A 24,272-nucleotide genomic window follows, 5' to 3' on the forward strand; every position below is an offset into this window, starting at 1 on the left:
AAGCATTTAACAAAGCAGTAACCAACCACTGAATTTTACCGTGCATAAAGAATTAACTATATTTGCTAAATTGAAAAGTAGAGAAAGAACCAATAAAAACAGTCAAAGAATAAGCATAATCCCATTATCCAGCAGGGGAAGTGACTAAATACCTACTCAAATTCTAACTTTCCCAGCTACTTGTCACCCATCGAAAATTCCTTAACATTCACTTTGGTAACAAGTTTACAATACACTTAAACAGATGCACCGACCTTTTCAAGGTGTGCACTTATTTGCAGGGCAATATAAACCTAAAATTCCACAGAAAAAGAAAAAGAAAAGAAAAAGAAAAAGAGAAAGAAAAAGAAAAAGGACCTGTTACAATATCACGGGGACTGCTCTTCCCACTTCCAAAACTAACTTCAATAACGCTTCATCCAGAATAGGAAACCAGCAAAACCGGCAAGAGAACCCCCCACACCGACCAGGGCTACAGTTGAACTGTGCCACACAGCAAAACTACAGTTGGTTTCTCCCCGTGAAAGGAATATTGCCACTGACAGCAGCAAACACAACATTAGCAAAGCCGCGATCCCGGGGAAAACATCGCCTCTCCACACCGCTCCCTGCTCGGGGAGGGGGGCTGCCGCGGCTGTCGCTGTTTCAGCCGGCACCCCGGCACATTTCGCCGCTTCCCCTGCCTCTCCTCCCCCTCCGGCCAACTTCGCCCCCCGCAGCCGGCGGACCGCGGGCTGCTCCTCACCAGCCGGAGCCGGAGCCGGCGGCGCGGCTGCGGAGCGCGGCCGCGGAGGGTGGCCGGAGCCGGCCGGCCCCGCCGGCGGCTGCCCCGGCGCGGCTCCCCGCGGGCGCAGCGCGGACCCGCTCCCCGGCGGGCACCGGGCGCTTCGCCCCTCAACAAAGGCTAAGGCACCGGGGGAGCGAGCAGGGAGGAGAGGAAGGAGGCAGCTGGTAGAAGGAGAGGGGTGGAGAGACGGGGGGGGGGGGGGGGGGGGAGAAGAGAAAGAAAAAAAACAAACCCCCAAACCAGAAAAAAAAAAAAAAAACCCACCCAAAGCACCCGAAAAAACCTACCACTGCTGCTCTAAGTCCCAGTCCCTGAAAAAGTCGAATAGGTCCATAACGATCTGGCGGGGAGACTCAGAGAAGTGGTGCCCCCTCCCCGCCCCGCGCCGAGCCGAGGAGAGCCGAGCCGAGCCGGCGCGGCTAGGGCTGCCCGGCCGGCATGGGCAGCGGCGCCGCGGGGAGCGGCGGCCGCCGCGGGGCCGCGCGGAGCCGCCCGGGGCTCGCGGAGCGCCGCCGCCGCCGCCCGCTCCGGCCGCCGCCAGCAGCGCGGCGCGGCTGGCTGCCTGGCTGGGAGAGGCAGGCACGGCGGCGGCGGCGGCCCTGGCGCACACGCACACACACACACACACACACTCGCACACACACACACTCGCACACCGCGAGGGGAGGAGCCGGGGCGGCCCGAAGCCGCGGCATGGAGCCGCCGCGGCAGCACCGGCGGGATCTGGCGGAGCCTGGCAGCCCCCCGGCCGGGGTGCGCGGGGAAGTTTTGCCAAAAAGGAGAAACGGCGGGGGTGGGGGGGGGTGGGAGCAGCGCGGCTTCGCGCCTGGGGATAATCCGAGAGCGTCCTGGCCGGGCTCGGAGAGAGGGAGAAAGAAGCGGGGGTAGGGGAGAGGAAAAAAAAAAAAAAATAAAATAAAATAAAATAAAGACCTGTACTTTAATTGCCAAAGCCCGCTCCTGTGCGTGAACAAACCTGACTCCCACGGACACGAGAGGTGGCGTGGACGTGGCACGGACAACGCTCTGGGTCGGCCTGAGCGGGAGACGCACGCTGGCAGGGGAAGGGGGCACAGGAAAGCACCGGCCCGGGCGGCCCGGGAGGGGGGGGGCTGAACAAGAAGGGTCCTCCCGAGCACTCCTGGGGGTTTGCTGCAGCTGAGCAGCGTCTGCTCACCCGCTGGGATGGCAGCCCTGCCCGCTGCCTGCGTGCTTCACCAGCAATGGGAAGCGGCAGAGCTCACCTGCGGGCATCAGGCAGGACACGGGCATCCTGCAGCGCTCCCGCAGAGCCCGTCCCACTCCCCCACCTACCCCCGGGAGAGCCCACGCACGAGTCCCAGGCTGCCCCCACACACGACAGACGGGGAAAGGGCCCCACTGCACCCTCCGTCCCCTAAAGCGAACTGTTTTCTACCCAGGTTCACACGCCCTGCCCGCATGCTTTTGTATCCAACTTTTTTCTAAACAGTAACTAATGTCTTGTGATATTCCGCATCCTTTTTGTAAATATAAAATTCCAAATACATATACCCACTGAGCAAACAACTACGTACAGTGGTATTGCAAAGACGAGACCAAAGCTATGTTCATTTTTACTCCGCTTTTCCACAGGACCAGTCGCACCCTGAACTTCCCTGCGTGCCGGCAAGTCTCGGGGACTCGGTGTCGGCAAAGTTTGAGAAACGACCATTGCTTTGGTGGGGTCCCATCTCTCAGCCGTGCCCCAGCCCCGGGAGGCTCACGCAGCCGGTCACAGCAGCCAGCTCTGGTGCCACAGAGACCAGGCTCCAGTGAAGCCTCTAACAGAAGCATCTTTATGGGCTTCCTGAGAATTAAGAGACAAATCCAAGATTATAAATTAGATCAGTGGCAGAGCAGCTAATGTAATCCACACTTTTTGCCTTCTAAGGAGTACACAGTTATTTTATAAGCGCTACTGGGTTGAAAATATTGCTGAGGAAAAGCTGTGGAACTGTTATCAGTGGAAGTCAAACGTGACAGACTTCATCGTCTTAGCTGGGGCTTCAGTGCAAGATTTGCATTTGCATCGTGTGTCTTGTGGGCCCCCAAAAGGGAGGGAGCTCAGGCAAGGCTGCGCCGCTGACAGTCTGTGCTCGCACCCAACAAAACCCAAAGCACTGCTCCTCTCCCCGCTGCGGGCAGGCAGGTGCACGCAGCATTTCCTTTCTAGCATCTCTGTTTTCTCCACAGCCAGACTCAAACACTCTGCTCTGGGCGTTGAGCTTTAAAATATCATGAGTCAGGCTCCTCTCTCTTCTGTTTCTTATTTTAGTGTCATCGTTGGTTTTAAAAGCCCTGTTCAAAATCATAATTTGTGGCCAATATGGCGCGGTCACATTTTCAGAACTTTTCTCCAGAAAAAGGTACAGAGGTTTCTTGGTTTTTTTTTTCAAAAATTACTATTAATAAAAGTAGAAGCCTCGTCTGTCACTTAATCACATTCAACAACTCACCTTGAGCTTGAACTATTAAATTCAACTAAACGACTGACTTACTAAAAGCATGCCACACTGAGTCTTGCAGGAGTTGGCAATTCTCCTCCCCCTGTTTTCAGAGAGGGGTTTGCAGCTGCCAGCCGGCCACCCCTGCACCGAAAGGGTCTGCAGCAGCAGTTGCTCTTACCCAGCAGAAAGAAAAACCGCTTCCCAGGTATTAGTGCCTTCGCTTTCTTAAAGTAAACCCTTTTTAATTCTTCAGAAACTAGCAAAAGCTGCACAAAACAGTTCCTGAAAAGGCTTTCAGAGCTCATTCTAGTAAAGGTAAGGGGTGGGAGATCGTGCATGGGCAAGCCAACCTGCTGTTCCCATGCAGTGCAATTGTAGAGGTAATCCCTCTCCTCAGAAGTTACACGTTTGGCACCTGGAGCTCCCCAAACACCCCACGCCCTCAGCTGCGGGAGAAAGTTTGTGCGTGAACTGGCTTTTTGCAGTCAGGTTTCAAACCGCCAAGGGATGCACCCGAGTGTCACCGTTGCGGACACCCAGGCCAGGCTCCACTGGGGCCCAGCGCTGGACACGCTGTCTGCTGCCGGGGGTTGGCGGGAGGGTGCCTTCACCACCCCTCTCCCCCGGGACACAGCACGCTCCGCTGCCAGCGGCCACACTTGGCCCCACACGACCTCAACGCACACCAGCCGGAGCAAGAGCTGGCCGAGCTCACTGCCTGCTCGCGCGAAGGGCTGCGGGGAGCGTGTCGGGGCGGTACGCGCTCCTGTAGAGCATGGCTGCCAGCAGCGGGGAACAAGCAGCCTCTGCAAACCGCCAGCTCAGGGGCAAGCGCAAGCATGAGGCTATCCCAGCTCCAGCTTCCAATAGCAAAGGGTTCATTTACCCGAACTGCCAGGAATAGAAAGTTCAACTGCCCTCAGCGTGACCTCTTTTACAGTTACAGTGGAAAATACAACTGTGGTTCCCAGCACCTGCAACAGCTCAGGACAGGGATAATAAGATCAGCGAGGCCTCCTGGCCCTGTTCACCACCGCCCGGCCCCGCAGCCTGCTACAAAGGGGAACGCTGGCTCAGCACGGGTCAGGCTCCGGTTTTGCCGACGAGGCTGCAGGCTACGAGTCCTGCTGCCATTTCACCCGCCCCTGCCCTGCGCCAGCCAGCCCTGCCCCTGCCCATCCTGCTCTACGAGCCCAGAGCCGGCTTTCTGGCAAGATGCTCCTGGTGGGTGGCTTTGGCAGTTGTCCCCGTTGAGGGTTAGAGGAGGAGGAGGCCTGCCGGATCGCCCCTCTGACGAAGGCACAAATGCCCGGCCCCCTCGGGCGACTGCTGCTGCTGCTGTGATCGAGACCGAGCGGCTGTGAGTGGAAGCCCAAAGCTGAAAGCACTGTACAACCGAGGGAGCTGCTGAGCTTGCACCAAAATGGTCGGACTTCCCACGTGCTCCCTCAGGTCCGGCAGCAAACAGCGGGGGACGAAGTTTGAAGCAGGGAAGGGGCATCCCAGCCTCACCCTTTCTCTTTCAAACCTACGTACATCCCATGCTAACCTTGTTACCCAAAGGCTTTGCGCGCACACACGCTTGTACACGCAAAGGGAGATACAAAGGCAATGAGGAAGACGTGGAGAAGTAGCAGCGAGGGCCCGTTCGGTGCTCCGCTCCCAAGGCAGGGCTCAGCAGCCAGGCTGCAGCTGCCACGAGCCGCCCCGTTGCCCCTATTCCTGAAGGAGGAGCGGCAGGACTGTGGCCACGGTGGGTCGGGCAAGAGAGACTGAGGCCAGTGGTCCACAGCTGGAGAGGCAAAAGGTAACTGAACTGCAACCCTTGTGAGAGCACGGAAACCTTTTCTGCTGACAATACCCCATCTGATCCAAAGAAAACCCTATTTTTCCACAAAACAACAAGAATGAAATCACAGTTTTCTATCCAGAAGATGTTAATGGAAAATTTGTGCCCAGCTATGCTGTTGAATACAGATTGGAGATATTTGGATTTCTGAGGAAAGGAAGGTCAAGTCATTTTCACAGTGTGAAAAATGAAGCTAACAGAGTTCATATTTCTCTGTGAAGCAATGATTGATTTTTCTTTCTGTGTTTCATTCATACTGCACTAAACATGTATAGAGAACAAACTTATAACACCTTAGATAAAACACACAGATTACATTAATACATTGAAAATTAAGTTAACATTAGCACCTGTTTGAAGGTAGCACAAGAACATTTAGCCCAACTCCATGAGAACAGACTGTTGGCATGAGTGCATAAATCTTACGTATCCTAAAGCTGCTATATCAGAAAAAAAATCACCATTGAGATGTACATATATAAAGTACGAACCCATCATGTGCTGCCTCTATGGCTAAATTTCCCATTTGGAAGTACATAAAAATTTTAGTTACTGAAAGTATGTTGTTACTCAGTTTCAAGTGCATATGTATAGGTATTCTTTATTTTCCTGCCATCTTAATTGTAATTATCATCTCCGTGCTGCCCGAGTGATTTATTTACTTGTGCAGAGCGATTCCCCTATTAGGGTTGTTACTCCTATTTTATTTAAGAATAATTTAATACAATAATCACTTCTGAAAATATATCGATAAAGTCTTCTTACTGTGAGAGGGGGGAATGTTTTCTCACCTTGCTGAATATTCCTTCCTTCAGTAAGTTTTTCTAGACTCCTTTAGGAAACATGGTGTTTTAGTGTTTTTATTATATTAGAGTTCACAATGGCAAGCTCTTACATATCCTATGTTAAGACATGTCCACAGCTAGCTGCAAGGACATCTGAAGTTTCATCACACTTGCTCATATAAGGTGCACAGTCGATGTTATAAGGTCCCGCCACGGTCAGATGCGGGTTGATCATAGGGGATTTCAGCTCCCTCTTTTGGTACCTCTCCGTATGTTGACCACACATCAGCAAAAGCCCCAGGAATGCCATTCAGGTGGTGAGAAAGTCCTCCCTAATACATGTTGCTTTCAAGAGATGCATGCAGATAACCCAGCGATCATGTTAGAAGTATCATGGTGCTCAGACTGCAACCCTGTGTGACCCTACCTGACCGAGGCACAGCTTCACCATGATGGTTTGCCACTGTTGGGGGGGGGGGATCAAGGGGAAAAAAGGCAATAATAATGAGATTCCTATTTATTACTGTCACTCTGCACGTCAGCCAGGCAACTCTTAAACCATTGTCAGCATAGTCTAAACTTTCAGAACCAGGAAAGACAGACACCGTATTCAAAAGCTATGAGAAAGTCACTTTTCAGAAACAAGTAACCAAAAAAATCTATTGGAAAACGGATGCAAATCAATTGCAAAAAGCAAGAGGGAGGGTCACACAACGAGGAATTTGGAGAGCACCAGCGGTCAAAAGTACAAAGGCTCTGTGAAAAAAAAATCAAAATCAATTCAACTTTTAAATAGACGTTTCATTAATTAATTAGGACCATCACAATTTGATCCTTCTCCACCATCCGCCCCCCTCTATTTCCTTTCTTTTTTTCTTGTTACGTTTATGACCAATACTTTGGTTTGCAGGGTTTAAAGCAGCTGGCTGTCTTCTTCTAAGATTTAAGGAACAAAATTTTATCTCATGCTTACCAACTGATTGTAAACGATGGGCTGAAGTGAGCAGCTAAGGAGGCGGCCATCTGTTGCAATCCCTTCCTTTAACCAAACCAATTGCTTATAGCCTTAGCATGGCTCTTACCCTCTCCTAGCCCGGCACGCAGAAGCAATCCCTGTAGTAGCTTTTTAACTGATTGCATGACCATATGTTCCTTATGAGTGGAACCAAAGCTAACACACAGCTTAAAACAAAACTACTGTACCAACTTTAAAACACAAACACAGCCAGAAAATTGAAGTGCAAAAGCATGGTAAAAAGGCTTTTCACATCAAGTTTCCTTCTTTCTGCCATATTGCTTTCAAAAGACAGAAGCACTTTACAGCAATGATGTCTATATATAAGCTGCTGAAGTACTGTCTTGTCTTCAGTGATTTTTATGATGATATTCTCTAATGCACTTTGAAGAAACGTTAAGACTAGGCAAAGCTCCCTTTTTATGAAGGAAACAAAAAGAATAATATATGGCAGACAGCATTAGCATGGAGGTGGAATATCAGACAAGAAAAGTTGATCTCTTGTTCCCTTCCTCTTTCCCCCTTTTCTTCTGTTATTCTGATAAGATCACTCTGTTATGTTCATCCCCTTCTACCTCAATTGTCTAGTCACCTTATGTTAGGAAAACAGACTCTTCTGTCTTCTACTAATAGTAGAGCACAGTATCTCTAACAAATATGTTGAGAGCAGATCCTGTAGCCATTCAGGATTAACTATAAGGAAGCAACATAATCCAAGCAACAGCTTGAGTATTTGTCTAGATGTCCAATACCAAAGGAATTTGATGATAAATACAAAGCATTAAAAAGTGCAAATAGCATCCACGTATATGAAATAATCCATGTATACAATGTAGAGGTCAGGCAAAATTGAAATTCATTTAAGGAGAGACTTTCCCCCAAGAGGAATTTGATGAATACTGAGAAAATGTTTCTTTTCTAGTAAAAAGCATTAATAAATTATGTCAACTTAGTTGCAGGATCACTGTGTTTCCACAAATGCCTACCCAGCTAAAGGTATATGGAGTTTCTGGTTTCTGATTTCACAAATGTGATCAATTTCACAGGATTTTGGGAGCATATTACTGGTGCAGGGGGAGGCCAATGGAGTTGAGTCAGGAGACTTCTTCCTGGCTGCATTGCCAGAAAACCAGAAGTGTCCCTGCTTGCTGTGGGCAGACACAGCCAGTCATCCAGACACTTTGGACATTAATGGATGGATCTCATAAACTTATTACATCCTATTTTGCTATGATGTAACAAATGTTATAGTCTAATATATACCTTTAGAGTACCAGCCCACATATCCATTTTCTGGCAAGCACAGAGCACTGCATGAGAGTTCACACACACCCGCCAGCTTTTTACAAGAAACAAAAGCCACTTCTGACTTGAGAACCTACAAGACCACCTACAAGACAACAATAGAGAAGCCTCCCCAGTTGAACTCCATCTGAGCCCTGGAGGACCTGGTGAAACTGATATTCCATACAGAAATAGCATTAGGATTAGAGCATCTGAGATGGTCCGTCAAAGGCCTTTGAGAGGTCTTGGAAAGGTTCTGCCGAGAACAGTGCAAGACCATTGCAGCAATTTCTTTTCATTCAAGAGCTGAATGTCTGGCATATTTATTTCATAAAGTGAGAACCAGTATTCCAAACAAATAGCTAGAATGAGCATTATTCAGCCTTTTTCCTGGCAACCAGCTTAAACGACCGTGTCTTGCTTTTCTGGGAAACCTGCCAGGTGAGCTTTGAAAGGATTGTAGTGCTGACGGCAAAGTCTAGAGGGTTCGCTCCATGCGCTAACCAGAGGTCTGTTAAAATAATCAGGAGGAGGTAGCAGAGGCCTTCATCCTACACAAGAGAAGAAGGTCGGAGCATAATGGCATTGCCGGGGGAAGCCGAGAGGGCTATTAAGTTCACTGGGGCATGGACTGTCTTTTACCATGTGTTTGTATGGCTCTAGCACTGAGGCACCCCAGAGTAAAGTCTTTAAAAGCAGTTGAATAACTTATGCTCTTAAAATCTGTTTCCAAAAGTGAGTAGTATAACTTCTATTTATTCCCATCTTTGGGCCTGGGGTGCAATTCTGCTCCCACTTTCTTTTTTTCCCTTATCCCCGGTGAAAAACTGCTGTCTTGTCACTTCTCTGGTCTGCTTGCGATTCTACTGTTTACAGTCACTGTGCATCATGAAGTCATCTCCACAACTAGAAGAGGCAGCTGGCACCAAATGATGTTATACCATTTTGTGATGTCACCACATTTACTGAAAATGAAGTTTTGAGGGAAAAAGTGAGTAACTGAACAGAATTCCTAAATCAGAATTAATCCAAGCTACACAATGAAGAGCTGCCAAGTGAAAAATTTGCTACCGTGACTTACATATTGAACTGATTTAAATGACCTAATTTATGAAAATGCATTTTAGAATGCCTTTCTGTCATTGTGGAAAACTAGTCCTATAAGAGTCAGTAATCAGCATCCTTGTGATAGTATTAATGTGAATTTTCCTATTATATAGTATAGATTATTAGCTGTTTCATCCCTAAGGAAAACACTGATATTGACAAAGGGAGAATTTCACTTTGAGTGAAAAAGCCACACTTGGCAAGGAGTTTAAAAGCAGAATAGTATTTATGTAAATATAATGAGAAGATTATAGCTGATCTCCTTGACGTTATTCTTCCATAAAATGACAGAAACATTAGAAATTTATCTGGACTATGCTAAAATAACTAAATATTGAAAGGAAACCTTACAGCCAGCTACACTGAGCGGACACCTGAAAAGCCTTTTGTCCACTCTGTTAGGAGTAGAAACCTCTTTGTATATTATAGGTGAATAAAACTAAAGAGTGCTTATTACAGATAACAGTGCAAAACTCCAGAAGGAGCTGCTTGATGGAAGAGTTGACCTAAGCAATCATGGACCCTTCTGTTGCTTGTTCACTCTGTTTTAATTTTAAAGGCCCAGAAATAACAATTGAGGCCAATGATGCATCTCTTTAATCTCATTAATACCATATTTATTTATTTTTTTAAAGGTAGAAGTACAATATTGCACCAATAAACCCAGCTACAAGAGCAAGTCACCATGTCAGTGGTCATACTTGCAAATTAGTTTTAGGCACCTGCTAGACATAATGAAAAAAAGAAGTCAATCAAGAGCAGAACAGCCAACTACAGCCTAAGGATATTGCAAATATACAACAATATCTATCACCTCAATTGCAACCTTAAAACTGCATGACAAATCAGTTGTTGGAAGAAAAAAGTCAACTGCAGATCAATGTAATCAAGTGACTGATTACTTGACTGAGAAAAAATTAGTATCCTATGCATAGAGAGATTTCTTTTTGGATTACAGTGACAAATGCTTCCTGATCTTTCTAATACCTGCACGCATTTACTGATGGTTCATTCAACAGGCCTTAGAAGAGGCAAAGATTTTCTTAAGTAGGTGCTTGAAATCACATTGGCATTTTTAGAGGAAAATCAAAACAGTTCCTTTGGTCCTGGTTTGTGCTTTTAGGAATGTAGTTTAAAGCATTTTGAAAATCGGGGCAGGAGCCATCGGGAAGGCTGTACACAAAAGAAATGTGATACAGTAAGCAGAGGCAAGTAAATAAATTAAAGCACGCCTAGATCAGGACAGCTGCTGTAGTTTTCCGCACATTATTTAAAAATCATTATTTATTTTAGATATTCTTTCTGATAAAAGTTCTTTACACCTCTCATGTTTCCTATAATAGCAAAGCCATGAAGTAGCCATGAAGTAAGTACTACTGCCATTATGCAACATGAGAGAGTAATTTTAGTGGTCTGCTCGGGCCTTCAATTTCTGAAATCCAGTTTTATCACATACAAGTCCTGGCAACTGGGTTCCGTTTTCCTCGCTCAAAATACAGAACTATTTGAATGTATTTTAGAATTAGTTATGTTAACCTGTACTTTGAGAGCAGTCACAGTATTAAATGGTAGATACCCATTAGAAGGAACACATTTGAATCATTGAATCCTTTATACAACATTTTTGTAAAAATTTAAACATAATTTTGAGAAGTAGAAAACGTACCAGTCCAGTGATATCTGTCATTACTCATTTTTCATATACTCAATGTGATTATTCATTACTCAAAAATGACATAGTTAAATGCTAAGTCTTGCTAAAATATTGATCATAATATGTGGGGGCATATAATTTATCTGAATCAAGTGAAATATGTTTTCCTCAGCGAAATGATGAAAGCTTGTCTCATTACGGCATTATTTCTACTGAAGTTTCCACCATTAGTTAGTTTAATGACTCTGTGAACATTTTAATTGAGAAGATCCCTGTGTAAGTTGCTCATTCAAGACACATGGATGAGTTTAGATTCCGGAACGAGAGAAATGTGCAGTTGGCTGTGCTCAGCCGGAGAGCACAGGCAGAGGGCGGGGAACCAGATAAAACAAAATACCCAGATCAGGAGGGGCAGAAGGAATGGAAGGGGCAAAGACAAGGTGTTACAGGCTAGGAGACTTGAAAGGACATAACTTGCTGGTGAGAATACTTGGGCTGGCAATGTGCTGTACAAACACGTGTTCGCTTAAATCGTTCTCACCCCCCCCCAAAAATCCACTGAGGCCAGTGGAAAACTACACTGACCTTTGAGAATCAAGCCTGATAAGAAAAGGTAAACGTTGCTATTACGAGCCTTGGTTTTGCTTTGTATATCTGCTTTCTAACGGAGAACAAAATGACCAGCAATCTTGCATCATCCCCTACCTGCACACAACGATTCACGTAGATTCAAAGGAAAAATCACAGTAAACCACTATTTAATATCAGCTACATGTAGATGGTCAGCAGATCTGTTCAAGTGGTGCTCCGCTGTCCTCCCTGAGGATGTGAGCTGGGTCTCTATCAGCTGTTCCATGAAGTCTTGTATTGCTGTCAGTAGTGCGACACCAAAGCGCTGATACCAAAATATTTTGTGGCTAATCTTGTCCTTATTACCGATAAGTTAAGGAAGTTGTTGCTACAGGAGACTATGTTCCCTTTGTATCAATGGTGTAGAAGTGGGGTCATTCCCCCCTGTACGTGCACTTCTCTGAAAACAGACTAATTTAGGGGAAAAATTAAAACCAGTAACTTTCTTATTTAATCAGAAATATATACTGGGGATGGAGAGACATTTTTATTTCTGCTTCCCAGCTACTGAAACAGAAGCCAAGAAGAGCTTGAGTGATTTGCCTGAAGTCACATAGTTCTACATATTTTAGCCTGGATGTCAGATCATAAGATTAAACTGTTAGCTCAGTCACCTTTCAGTTGCTGCTGATATCAGGAAACCCCACAGGATTTATGCTTTGAACGCCCACAGGTTACTTCAGAACACACAAGACATGGAGTTGGGGATCTTTGAGTACAGTCTACCTTCTTCAGTCATTTACTTGCCTTAATTGAAAGATCTTTAACTTGGGACCGTATCTTTTTGTAGCTATCTACAGTGTCTAGCATAAGAGTCCTTGATCCTGGCTGTATTCTCAGAGAGCTGCAATTATTGAACATGAGCACTAGTGTCTTTTGTAGCAACTGATCCAGGGCACAGACAGCTGATTGAAAGCAAGTGACTTCCTGAAGTGTAGCTAGTTACTGTCACACACACGCAAAAAACCACCAAAGAAGAGGTACTGGGAAACACCATAAGGGGGTCAACAACTCAAACATCTTGCACATAATTTTGTGCTATATGCATCACAGATTACATTCTCCTTCTGAAGGCACTAATGGGACAGCCTCAGATATTATGTGCTGAAGTTACTAGTCCAGGGCCAAATATACAGTTGCCTTCAGCAAATGGTTACCCAGAGAAATGCAATGGGACTAATCGAGCGGGCCAGCAAGATTTGGCTCCACGGAAGCATTGCTGTCACAGTGCATCCCTCATTTATGAATAGAAATAGCAGTGAAAAGCATAACAGTTTAAAAATGTCATTTCTATTAGGAAAAAATGAAAGAGTATGAATCTCTGAATATTTTTCAGAATGCCATTTTATTAGATGCATCCAAACCTGGAAAGCTTAAGCCGAGAAAAGAAAAAAAAAAATTAAACATGATAGGATTCATTCTAAATAATCTCACATTTTACATAGAGAAAATGAAGTGTTTGACAAACACTTCATGAGCAAGATGATTTACATTATTTTCACTTTGTTTCTGATTATTGGAAATAAAAATATATAACCCTGCATTCATTTCTTACTTGTTCTCTAGCACCTTTGCTGAACCTTTCTATGAAATCATACACACGCAAGATCAAAACAGAGAGATGGGAAGTAGAATGTGCTTCATTATGGCAAGTACAGCTCATATCCTCCTCCACAACACAATTTATTAGTATCTAATAGAATTGTAATGTTTCTCATTCTACATTTTTACAGCTGCATCAAAATATTAAAGTGTGAATTGCAATTAAACTCACACAGTGCTCTTAGCATAATTTCCCTTGTATTAATACTTAGCAAACCAAGTTATTGGTGTAATATTACTCTTGATACTGGTTGTCATAAAGGGATAAAGCCTCCAAATAGTAATAAAGTATATTTTACTGTAGAGAGAGCAGCAGTACAAAAAAACATTATGCTACTGGAGTTGTTAATTTCTGTGGAAGGGGGTGGGGAGAGAAAGGCTTTTGACTCCTTAAATTATAGTTTGCAGGTTAGTACACCAACTCACTTAATCTCTCTAAACAGGTAATTTACTTGCTTTCTGAAAGCACCCATGTGCAAGGAAATGCTAGTGCACTCCAGGGATGATTCTAAGATTGATTGCTTGGCTCTAGTCACCGATAACGGTATGTATTCTGCTAAGCTCTATTTTACATGTGTCTAAAATCTTTAAAGATTTTAGAGGGAAAAAATGGAGAGGCTATATTTGTTTCAGATAACCTCAATTTATGAGTGCATGGTCTGCTTGACTGAAGAATTTTGAAGCAGAAGGGCTAAACTACTACTTCCAAATGGCAATAGGTACATTAACTAGGGATAAAGCAATTGCAGGTGTGATATGCTTATGTTATCCATTAGGAAGTTTGGAAGTTACATTTTGTATTTTCCAGCTGCTCCTTAGATTTGCAGTTGGCTGTAGCTTTTTGTGGTTTATAGTTCAGAATTGAGCTCTGCAAGAACACACTCATGGAAGAAATGGAGAGCTTTAGCATTAGCTTATGGAGGGAAAATCAACAACAAAGTGGCTGAATTAAATGCTGTTAAATGAACATGACTTTTGTAGGATTGCCTGGGCTGGATAGTTCTACAGAAGCATCTGGAAGTGGAACTCAAATGTCAAGGTTTAAGTTGTTGCTGCTTCTTTCAAGAACTCACCAGGTAAAGCAAACTATTTCATACTCTAAGTCCTGACCCTTAGTGTAATCAGAAGCACAGCTGCAGTATGGGTCAACATGTTTGATCAGATTTTTGCCTGGTTACTCAAGGGCTGGAAGCAATGAAGACTTGGCCGTGCAGGCTGCAACCAAAAGCCCAGGGAGCTTGTGCAGTCTGTCCTGTAAATCATGTCGTGAAAACAAAAGACCATTTTATTAAGTTAACAATAAAATCCCAGTCTCAGGGTGATGCTGAAGGAGGTTTTGAAAAAGATTATCTTGACTTATTTCAGATAGTCTCGTGGTTTTGCTAACATCCAGTATGTGTTATTGATAAAGGACGCTCTTAGCTGTTGCCCTCCAATTTGCAAAGTCATTTCTGTCAGTGGGGATTTCTCTCCCCTCCAGATGAGAAGTGCCTTCACACCAGGAGTAAAGACTGCTGGATGGGGGAGCTGGTAAATCTGTGAATGGACCCCCAGTTTCTGGTCCATGCACAGTGCCACACATCATGGAGCAAAATATAAATAAAGCAAAACTTCCAAAGCTGCTGCAACCTCCAGTCCCACCTGCCATTGTTGTCGGATTGTTTTTAACAGCATAGGCTTCTGTCTGTGACAATTAGTGGTGATAAATCCTCTGATTTGGGTAGGCTGAACATGAGAAGTCTGTATCGCAGCCCACAGAATTAACACTGTTTGTAGCGTCTGCGATTTGCTGTGTCATTCATGAACTGCCAAGATAACTGCAACGTTGCAATGTGTTGCACATTTCATATTTTTACTCCCCTTTCCTTCTCCCTCCCTTATATTTTATCTCCCAGAAGTTTAATCTCTCCTGCCTAAGCCACCAGCTACCAGAATAGAGCAAAGTACTTGAATATGATGAAAAGGCCATTAATTGCCATCAGCCTGACCTCCCATCGCAGGCTGCCTCCCTCCTCACTCAGCATGGGGAGGTTAATCTCCTAACTCTGTGCTGCTGTACCTGGTACAATAATCACTCCTGAGCAACAGCAACAGTGACATTACTTTTGCTCGTGAGGCTATGAGAACTTGGTGAGCTGAAGACTACAAAAGCAGTATGGTGACAGTCTGTATAAAAAAAAAAATGGTTAAGCGTTCAAGGGTCTAACCCAAAGCCCTATTTAAATTCAGTAGAAGTTTCAAATGTGGCCCCTAATATCTTAAGCACATCTTAGAAAGACCTGGAGCACCCAGGACTGTGGCAAGGTTTACTCATCTAAGTCTGGCTGAACGTAAAATTCTCCATTCCTTCCTCTATTCCTCATGGCACATTTCCTAACGGTATAATTTACAGGAAAATGATCAAAATATCATTAAGAAATGTCAGTACTCTCAGTCAAGCTCCTTTCAGAAATATAAGCAGTGTGTGGCAGGCATAATAAAGTCGTGATTAGGAGTGTCCTTTAAATCACAGGAAAGGGAGGCAGAGTAGATATGCCCTATTCCATCTCTGAACAGGCTCTTTGCGTGACTGTGAGCAAGTACATAACTAGCAAATGCCCAGGCATAACTCAATTCTTTAATGCCTGTAAAGATATTAGTACTTCTGCACTACCCAGCAATAGAAATAACATCATCATTTTCTCCCTGCACATCGGAAGCCACTGACAAGCCAACCCAGAGAAGTGCATTGCAGAAGCTGCTTCCCTGCTCCGCCCAGCTTTGGGGCCAAGCAGAGGTAAAGCAGCCGCTGAACCACAGAGCACGAGAACAGCAGCTGATGTGATCCTTGACATTAACAATGGCCACAGTTACCCCAGGGTTAGATTTGGTTTTACCCTAGGAAAATAAGAATGGCGAGGAAGGGGCAAAGGACCTAGGTGAAAGGCACCAGAGCAAGAGTCATAGTGCTAAAGAAATGAGTTCTGCGTGAGCACCGCCAGTTCTCCTCAGTCTCCTCCCAGCCGTGTTTCTGCTAGCAAGCCCATGCACACAAACCAAGGCAGACGCGTATGCAAGAATTGATCCATTTGTCCTGTGATAATGTTACTCTAATTAGTCATATATTCTTGACAGCTAGGACTACATCTAAAAAGCAAAAGGCATTTTTCATTGCTTGCTCTTTTCCTACAAAGAAATAACAACATGGCCTCTGTAGAAAATGCACTCAATAAATGAATTTGGATAACACTAGGAGTTTTGTGAAACAGTCTTTAATAGTGAGTCCAAAAGCAACTGAGAAAAAAAATATATGCTAAGATAATCAAGCACATCTCTGTATGTAGCACTAGGTTTTTGTGTTAACTGCTTCACATTTTGAAAGAAAAAGCCCACAAGACAACAGAAAGGGGTGAGCCCTCATGGGGCATTATTCCAGGGAGTTATTCCTGGCTCAATTCCAGAAAGGACACTCCCAGGATGGGTATTTCTATTCTAGAACAAAAGTGTCTCATTTTAGATTCCTTTAGCCTTCTTAGAAACAATAGCTCACCTGTTATATTTGGCAGACTCTGCCAAATCCACTTCCCTAGGTAGACACCCCCTTTATTGTATGGGACTTATTCTTAGATCCAGGTAAAACGTTATGTGATGAACCTAGACAATAATTAAAGGAAAACATGTGCATGAAGTAGTGAATATATGTAGCACCTGTCAGAGATGCTGTGGAGATGGAAATCTTAACTGCAGTCCCAGCCTAGGACCAGTGGATGGAGAGATGCAGAAGCTTCAGTTTAGCTTGTGGCAACATGACCACGTATATGCATGTATCATTAGCTAGTCAGTCACAAAACAGGTACCAGCGAGTGTTTTGGACAAGGAAGCTCCTGATCTTCATGCACAGTAAAGGAGTGGGGTCAACCCTATCAAAGGGTTCTCTGTGAGCCTGTTTCTTTCTCAAAACAAGCCCTGCAAATCCTAAATCCACCTATGTCTAGGTTGCCAGATTTGAAGCAGATACCAGATTGTTTTAGTTCCCAAGTTTGGACATAGCAAACAAACAAAAAAACCCCAAACAAACCCCAAACCGCAAGATAATACACATGGGAGCTGTGAGCTTTTCTTAAAGCTGAAATGATTCTTTCATGAAACAAAATACCGCTGTTAGCCCACTCTTGCTGTAAATATGATCAGTGCCAAAAGGTACACTGGCTTTCCTAGACCCATTTGTCCAGCTCAGTTATAAAATGGTAAAGAAGCCAAAGCCTAGATGCCAGCTAAAACTGTGGTAAAGCCAAAGGTGAAGACTAGATCGTACTGTTCTACCTGGTGGAAAGAGCACATAGAGGCACCTGAAAAGGATTTGACTTATAGACAAGGTGACAGTATTTCTGAAATGAAAGATTGGAATACTTTCGTAGTGACTTTTTTAGGGCCGTAAAAAAGACAAAACACCCATTTACAAAAGATGCGTGCTGGTGGTGTTATTGCCAGCTTGCAAGGCGATAGCTACACTTGCATATTACTTATAGTGTAGGTTTATTTCCAGACACTCAGTGTTCTGGAGACATTTATCATACACCACCGAACAACTAACATTAACATCCACTTTGAGCAAAGGAACAGCTTTAAATGTCTGCGCTGATCCAACTTTTTCTCTCTTCACTCCTCTGTTCAGCAGACAGAACACTTGTTCCATTGGACTGTTTATTCCTGGCAAACATGGAACAAATTCTTCTCAGCCTCGGAAAAAGAGCAGCTTGTAGTTATTAAAACAGAAAAAGAGAAGCAAAAGAAGAAAACTGGGTCACTGAGGTGTCAGAAAAAAAGAAATTGCTGGGATGTCACGAGAGAAAAGAAAAAGGAAAAAAAAAGAACAAAAACCAAAAGCAAGATTGTCCCAAGTTCTGTTACAGAAGAGACAAGCAGGAAGGATCTTCAAAAGAAGGTAGGCATTGCATTACAGCGCTATACTGTGACTTCTCTGAGCTGCCAAAGGGCTGGCAAATCCAATAGCTCGTGACTAGAAATAAAGAGCAATTATAGCTGGGCAATGGAAAATTGATACCTCTAAACCTATAAACTCTTATGCTGATGCCTCCCAGCAAAGAACAGAAGCTGGACTGGTGGGTTTCCAATGTAAACTTATATCATCTGTTTAATTCTGCTTTTATTTAATACCTCTGTCCTTTATGTGGCATTAACTTTAATGTAATATTGAAGGGTTTGTTTTTTAATAGCATCATAAGTGTAAATGTAATAGTTATGTAATAATAATAATAAATCAAGAATGTACTAGAGTCACTGCAATAACTAATAATAATGTTAAGACACAGTCTATGATGCATCTAAAGTTCAGTACCTTCGAGAGTTAATTAAGTTCAAGTTAATTGGCAATGATCTTATTTCTAGACAGGAAATGTAGCCGATTATCTTGTTTATGCTTAAACAAGTAACTGAGGTCATAACGAGACTTTTTGGGGTATTATTGATTGATTTGTAGTTTCTTAATTAACTTTGATTGACTTTTCAAGTATCTTGCTTCTTGACTTAATTCTTTCCTTTCAGGGAGATGAAGCTACTGACATGACTGGTGGTAAATTCACAGTCACCATTTTCACTGTATGAAATATGTAGTTTTCGTAACTCCATTGTACTTTTAAGATGCTATGCTACAACAGATAAAGCTTTTGCAGCAAAGAGCAACTCAACTTACTGTTTTCATAAAGTCATGCCTACCTTTACCTGTCATAAGTTAAACAGTAGCACCAGAGATGCCAAATTGCATTTAATCATTCAGACAAGCACTGCTATGTCATTTCATATGTACCTATTGTTAATTGTACAAATATTACCATTTTATTGCTTCAGAAAATTACCTTTAAAAATAATTAATGGATAAATATATGAAAACCAAACCCAAGTAATGTTTTCCAGATTAGAATTATGGGGAAGAAAACCAATCCTTTACAAGGCAACTTTGTTCCATCACAGCCTACTCAGCATCTTGAACCCTTTTTAATTACAAATGGCTTCTCCTCATATAGCCTTATCCAGAACCATCCGATAGTACATCAGTTATTACACAGACTTAAAAAATTGAGCATAGTGTTAAAATTCAGCTCATGGGAAAGAACGAGCCAAAAAGGACCTTTAGCTCACGGCATCTCCAGTGATTAAATTCTTTAGCTGCAGTCACATAGCACTGGATAAAATTAACAAACTCATTTACCTTGCCTTCTGCCATTTTAGACCAGAATATAGGTAGAGAGTAGTAAAATGTCTGTGGCAATGATGGGTGACAGTGCATGGGGATGCATCTGACTAGGAAAGCCAGAGCGGGGTGAATTGGGTAGCAGAGCCCGCTCACCAGCACTGCTGACGTATCTCCTGCCAGCAGATCCCCGAGGCATGGGCCATGAGAATGGGACTTTCTCTTCCCTGTAGACTGGTTTGGGTAACCAAAAACTAGATGGCCTCCCTGTAAGAAGGCAGAGTAACCCAGAGATAATTAAAGGCCACAAATGATATGCAGGAAAATAATTTCTGACAGTAGCAGAATCAGATGGGACAAATCAGTTCCAGGAGGACAAAGAGTTCAAACTGAGAAAAAGTAACAAGACTTTTTTAAAAACAGAAGTGCAAATTGAAATGATAGCGCTTTATAAAAGGCCAAAGAAGTGCAGATACGACCATATTTTAAACCACCACCACAGCAGCAAATGGCAAATGGTGTAAAATTGAGACTACTTTTCTGCTGTAGATACAGAGCAGTCCCAGAATGCTATAAATACTTTCCTGCTTTATCCCCCTCCCCGCTTCAAGTTTAGTCTTTTTTTTTTTCTCATTAAACAAATTCCACAGTTCAGGAATTAATTGACAAACCCAGAATTTTTTCTTCCCTTGTGTTAATGGGCTTGTTCTCACTTAAACAAAATATTGTGGCAATTTAGAAATTATTCTTTACATTGACGCCAAAGTCTTCTACTTGATTATGGTTTATTCCATTGCTGGAGTTTTCTATTTCCTTCAAGTCCCACTTCAGTATCCCTTGAGTACCACTATTTCATGCTATTCTGATTTTGGGCCATGTGATTCATAGCAAAGCATTAATTTTCAGTTTTATCAGATATTCAGTGTTGAACATTGTACCAAGCGCTCTGTTCTGTCCCCCTTTGTAGCCAGCTCAGTACTTCCCCAGCATCACCAGTCTCTCCAGTAATAGAATGTGGAAGTTATCCTTTGGATAAAGACTTTCCTTATAAGAATTATATGGGCTGATTTACCACACTTGTCTCCTCCTACAGAGTTAGCACTAATTTCCCAGATCAAACTGCTCCCAAAACTTGCAGCATTTTGGAGGCAGCCACCCCGGTGCTGAGGGAGGACATTTATTCACATACACTGAGATTTAGTCCAGGGCCTCATTTGCGTTGTAGGTAGTTTCACCTCCTGAGTATCTTTAAGACCAATTCTAGTTTGAAATACACATTTTGCCACTATCTTACCTGGAAAGCAAGTCCATCTACTTAAGGAACTAAACCAACATGTGATAGCCCTAGTAGTGTTGTGGGAGATTTCAGCAACAAACATGAGAATTTTATAAAGAAAAGCTTATTTTTTGTCCTGCTTTCTATCATTTTCCCTGCTCTTATGCTGTACCTGTCACAACGGTGTCCTTGAAGCTTGAGAATCTGTGATGAGCACTTATCCTTTCTTTCCATACTTGGAGCCCAATTTTTAAAGTACTCAGGGTGAGTATTTGTTTCACTGGAAAATGAGAGTGCTGCTTTGCTTATGTTTTCAGATCTTGTGGAACAAACACCTTCCACTAGCAATCTGCTCCCTACCCACCTGACGCGGGGGAAACCCCCTACATCTAAATATCAAGTCTAGACCTCTCCCCACCCTCACTTCACCAGGAGTTCTGCTTTTCCTATAGTTCAAAGCAGATTAAGCAAGTTAAGAGCCAATATTTTGGTGTTGCCCTGTCTCTAACTTCATTTTGTACTGTCTGAGACAGCTCAACCTCCTTTCTCTAGGCTGGAAAATATAATCTTTTAGAACTCTCATGGTTTAAAAACCAAAATTACTCAGAGTAATCTACAGTTTTAAGAATAAAATATACTTTAAAAAAGTAATAACAGTAATGTCTTTTCATGCTAGATAAGACCTCAGACACATAAATAATGAGTGGTTATCAAGATTTTATTTTCATATTTATTGATATAAAAATTCAATATATTAAGATATTTAACTCCCTTTAAGCAGGCTGAAATAATTCCTTAAGTAGAATGACTAGAGAAAAATCCTTCTCAATTTTATCCACAGGCGTAAAGCCTGACCTCAGGCGTACGCACGCCATGCAGCACACGGCAAAGCAAAGGAGCCCAGACGGGCACAGGGAAGCCAGATTCTGGCAGGCCAAGCCATGTGTGTGAGGTGACTCAGGAGTGCTCATTAAGGTTTACTGGCTGTGATAAAGCACTCTGCCAGCACAGCCACATGATGCTGGTGTTTTCACTGGTGGAACTGGGAGCAGGTTTTGTCCCAGTGACTCCACACTCCTTTGGATAAGGCTTAATTTAAGTTACTGTTGCTCCCCGTACACCATTTTAAGGATATTTGGCTATTTGTATTCTTGAAGGCAGGGGGCTAGCACAAGGTACTACTGCTGGGGAGCAAACTAAAGCAGTATGACAAAAGACACGTAGTGCTAGGAAATTCTTCTGGGCACCTTTGCTCTCCATGCCGGGCTGGGACTTACACTATTCTCTTTGGGACAGCTTGGGCAAGACAATGCAATAAAAACTTTTGCTTTTATTATCCTGCCTTGAATTTTATGGTCCACTTCAAAAACATATCTTTAAGTTACAAAACAGTCATGCCACCATTTATTTTTTTTTCCTGGTTGATGCTCTATGGAGAGAAGACTGCCAGCAGCATTTCTGTAGAGTAAACATCTCCCTTTTTGCCTAGTCAATGTATTCTCAATTAAAAATATATTAATAGCCACAATCCTCAGCTGTGCTCATTTACATAAAAAGAGTGCCAAATGGTACAGAGCCTCCTGTGCTGCCTTTTCTGAACAGATATAAAATGCCTGGAGAGAACTGTGAAGATCTGGTTGTTTCCTATACAATAGTGAATGCACTGATGCTAACCATTTCCAGTACAGTTTGGTTTGCTCCTGTTTTTGTTAACCACAAATGAGACTTTAAATAAAACAAATTAAAATTCTGATGGGGTACACAACTCTTAACAAAACTAACACCCTACTCACAAACGCCATGCAATTTATGAGTAGCATCCTCTGGGTAATAACCAAGACAAAACGCAGAGGTACAGATGCACAAGAAGTTAAAGCAGATTGGCCTAAAATCAATTCTGTTGTCAACCATGTGGTATTTAATAACTGGGACAGGTCATTGCTCTTTGTTTAAACATGGGGAGGAAAGGCAGGATTATCAGGGTCGTCCGACTTCATCAACATAAAAATATATAGGTAAACTCCCCATCAAGTACAAGCAGTCCCCAGCAATCACCATTTTATGAACCGTTGCAGCAATCTCACTTTGATCAGCCCTTTACTTGTGTTGTGGGTGGGAGGGGCAGAAGCAGCACATGATCATTCTGCCAAAAATAAGTACTACCCAAAACATGTGATGTGCAGAAGACTCATCAGCTGCAAGCAACAGTCCTGTGGATCAACCTTGGACGAGGTTACAAGTACTAAAACCCCAGACAGCTGCACCTGGGCACAAGAGCTTCAGCAGTGCAGCCCGTGCTCCCAAGCTGGGGGTGTCTGTGTTGGCAGCTCAGGTCAAGACAGCTCTTTTGACGTGACCCTGGATCAAACTGGGCCACATCTCAGTTTAGTTTCCACTAAAAGGAAGCCTGTTTGCCTCCTCCAGGCTGGCTCCACAGCGCAAGCCAGGACACGAAGCCTGACCAGGCCAGAGCCGATCCGAAACACAAATGCCCGAAGCCCAGACAATGCAGACACCAGGTCCTCAGCACCAGCTGTTTGCTCAACCTTCGCTGCAATAGTTATAAAGCTTCACACGCACTGTGTGTGGGCAGAGAATTCAGCATGTGCATACAAGTATCCTCTTCCACGCGAAGAAACATTTCTGGGTTTTAGGCTGGGGGCTGGAGTCTTTTAGTGACTGTAACTTCTTTTAATGGGAAAGCTCTTTTCACTGTGGTGTTAACTTTCCAGCCATTGTCTCATAGCTCATTTCCCTTTCTCCAGCCATGGCTTTGTCAGTTCTCCTCTCCCACCCCTCTCTTGGTTATGGTTTGAGGTTTTGTTTAATTTCAGCAGTTTCTCCAATTTCTTTGTTTTGTTGAGGGTTTTAGGTTTTTTTTTCTTAGGGTTTTTTTTGGGGGGGTGGGTCGGAATGTTCGGTTTATGAGTTCCCGATCTTGTTATCCAACCCATTTCCCCCCATCCAGTTTTCAGTTGTTACAGTCATATACAGCTGCCCTCTGCAAATTAATATTGCCATTGCTATGCTTCAATGCTTTGTATTTCCAGCCCCTTTAAACCTCTTACTTTAGAACACTGTTGTGCAATAATATATTGAATAAATGAGTAACCACTTCACACTGCTCTTGTATTTATGAATAACCAGTGAAATTTCTTTTTTTGGCAGTGAATGAAAAATTAGATGTACTTTAAAGGCTCCTAAAATGCATTTTCAGTTGCTACCAGATGAAATCAAAGAGACAAAATTACTTTTTTCTGCTTAAATATTTCATTGATTTTTCTTAGAATACTATCCTCCCTCCTCTCTTAATCCAAGGCGTGTGTGATGATTCCTGGCTATACCGTAAGGCCTTCTTTATAGTTCTAGGCCTGATCAGAGTATTTATAAAGAATGACCCACAGTAATGTTAAATACATTTTAATGCACATATTCTACCTGTATAGACTAGCGCCAGGAACTTCATAACAAAAGAACTGAATTTGACTCTGCTCGACATGCCTGTCTACAAGCACTGTGTCTGCAGTGCTAAATTACACCCATATTCTAGCTGCCCATGGCTTCACACAGCCCATGCACATTAATTGTTCCATCCAGAAACAAAATTGAGAAAGCCATGTGGGAC

General features: G+C 43.4%; 1 protein-coding gene across 1 annotated transcript in view; it reads right to left on the reverse strand.

The window, feature by feature from the left end:
• AFF2 (ALF transcription elongation factor 2) overlaps positions 1–1,284 on the reverse strand; it is a 342,768-nt gene extending 341,484 nt beyond the window's left edge. The window contains exon 1 of the mRNA XM_052813263.1: positions 1,075–1,284. Within this exon, the coding sequence (XP_052669223.1) occupies positions 1,075–1,121 (47 nt within the window). The 5' untranslated portion in view covers positions 1,122–1,284. The remainder of the gene's footprint in view (positions 1–1,074) is intronic.
• Between the last annotated feature and the right edge of the window lie 22,988 nt (positions 1,285–24,272).

This window comes from Harpia harpyja, chromosome 18 (genome assembly GCF_026419915.1).
Source record: "Harpia harpyja isolate bHarHar1 chromosome 18, bHarHar1 primary haplotype, whole genome shotgun sequence".
NCBI classification, from domain to species: Eukaryota; Metazoa; Chordata; class Aves; order Accipitriformes; family Accipitridae; genus Harpia; species Harpia harpyja.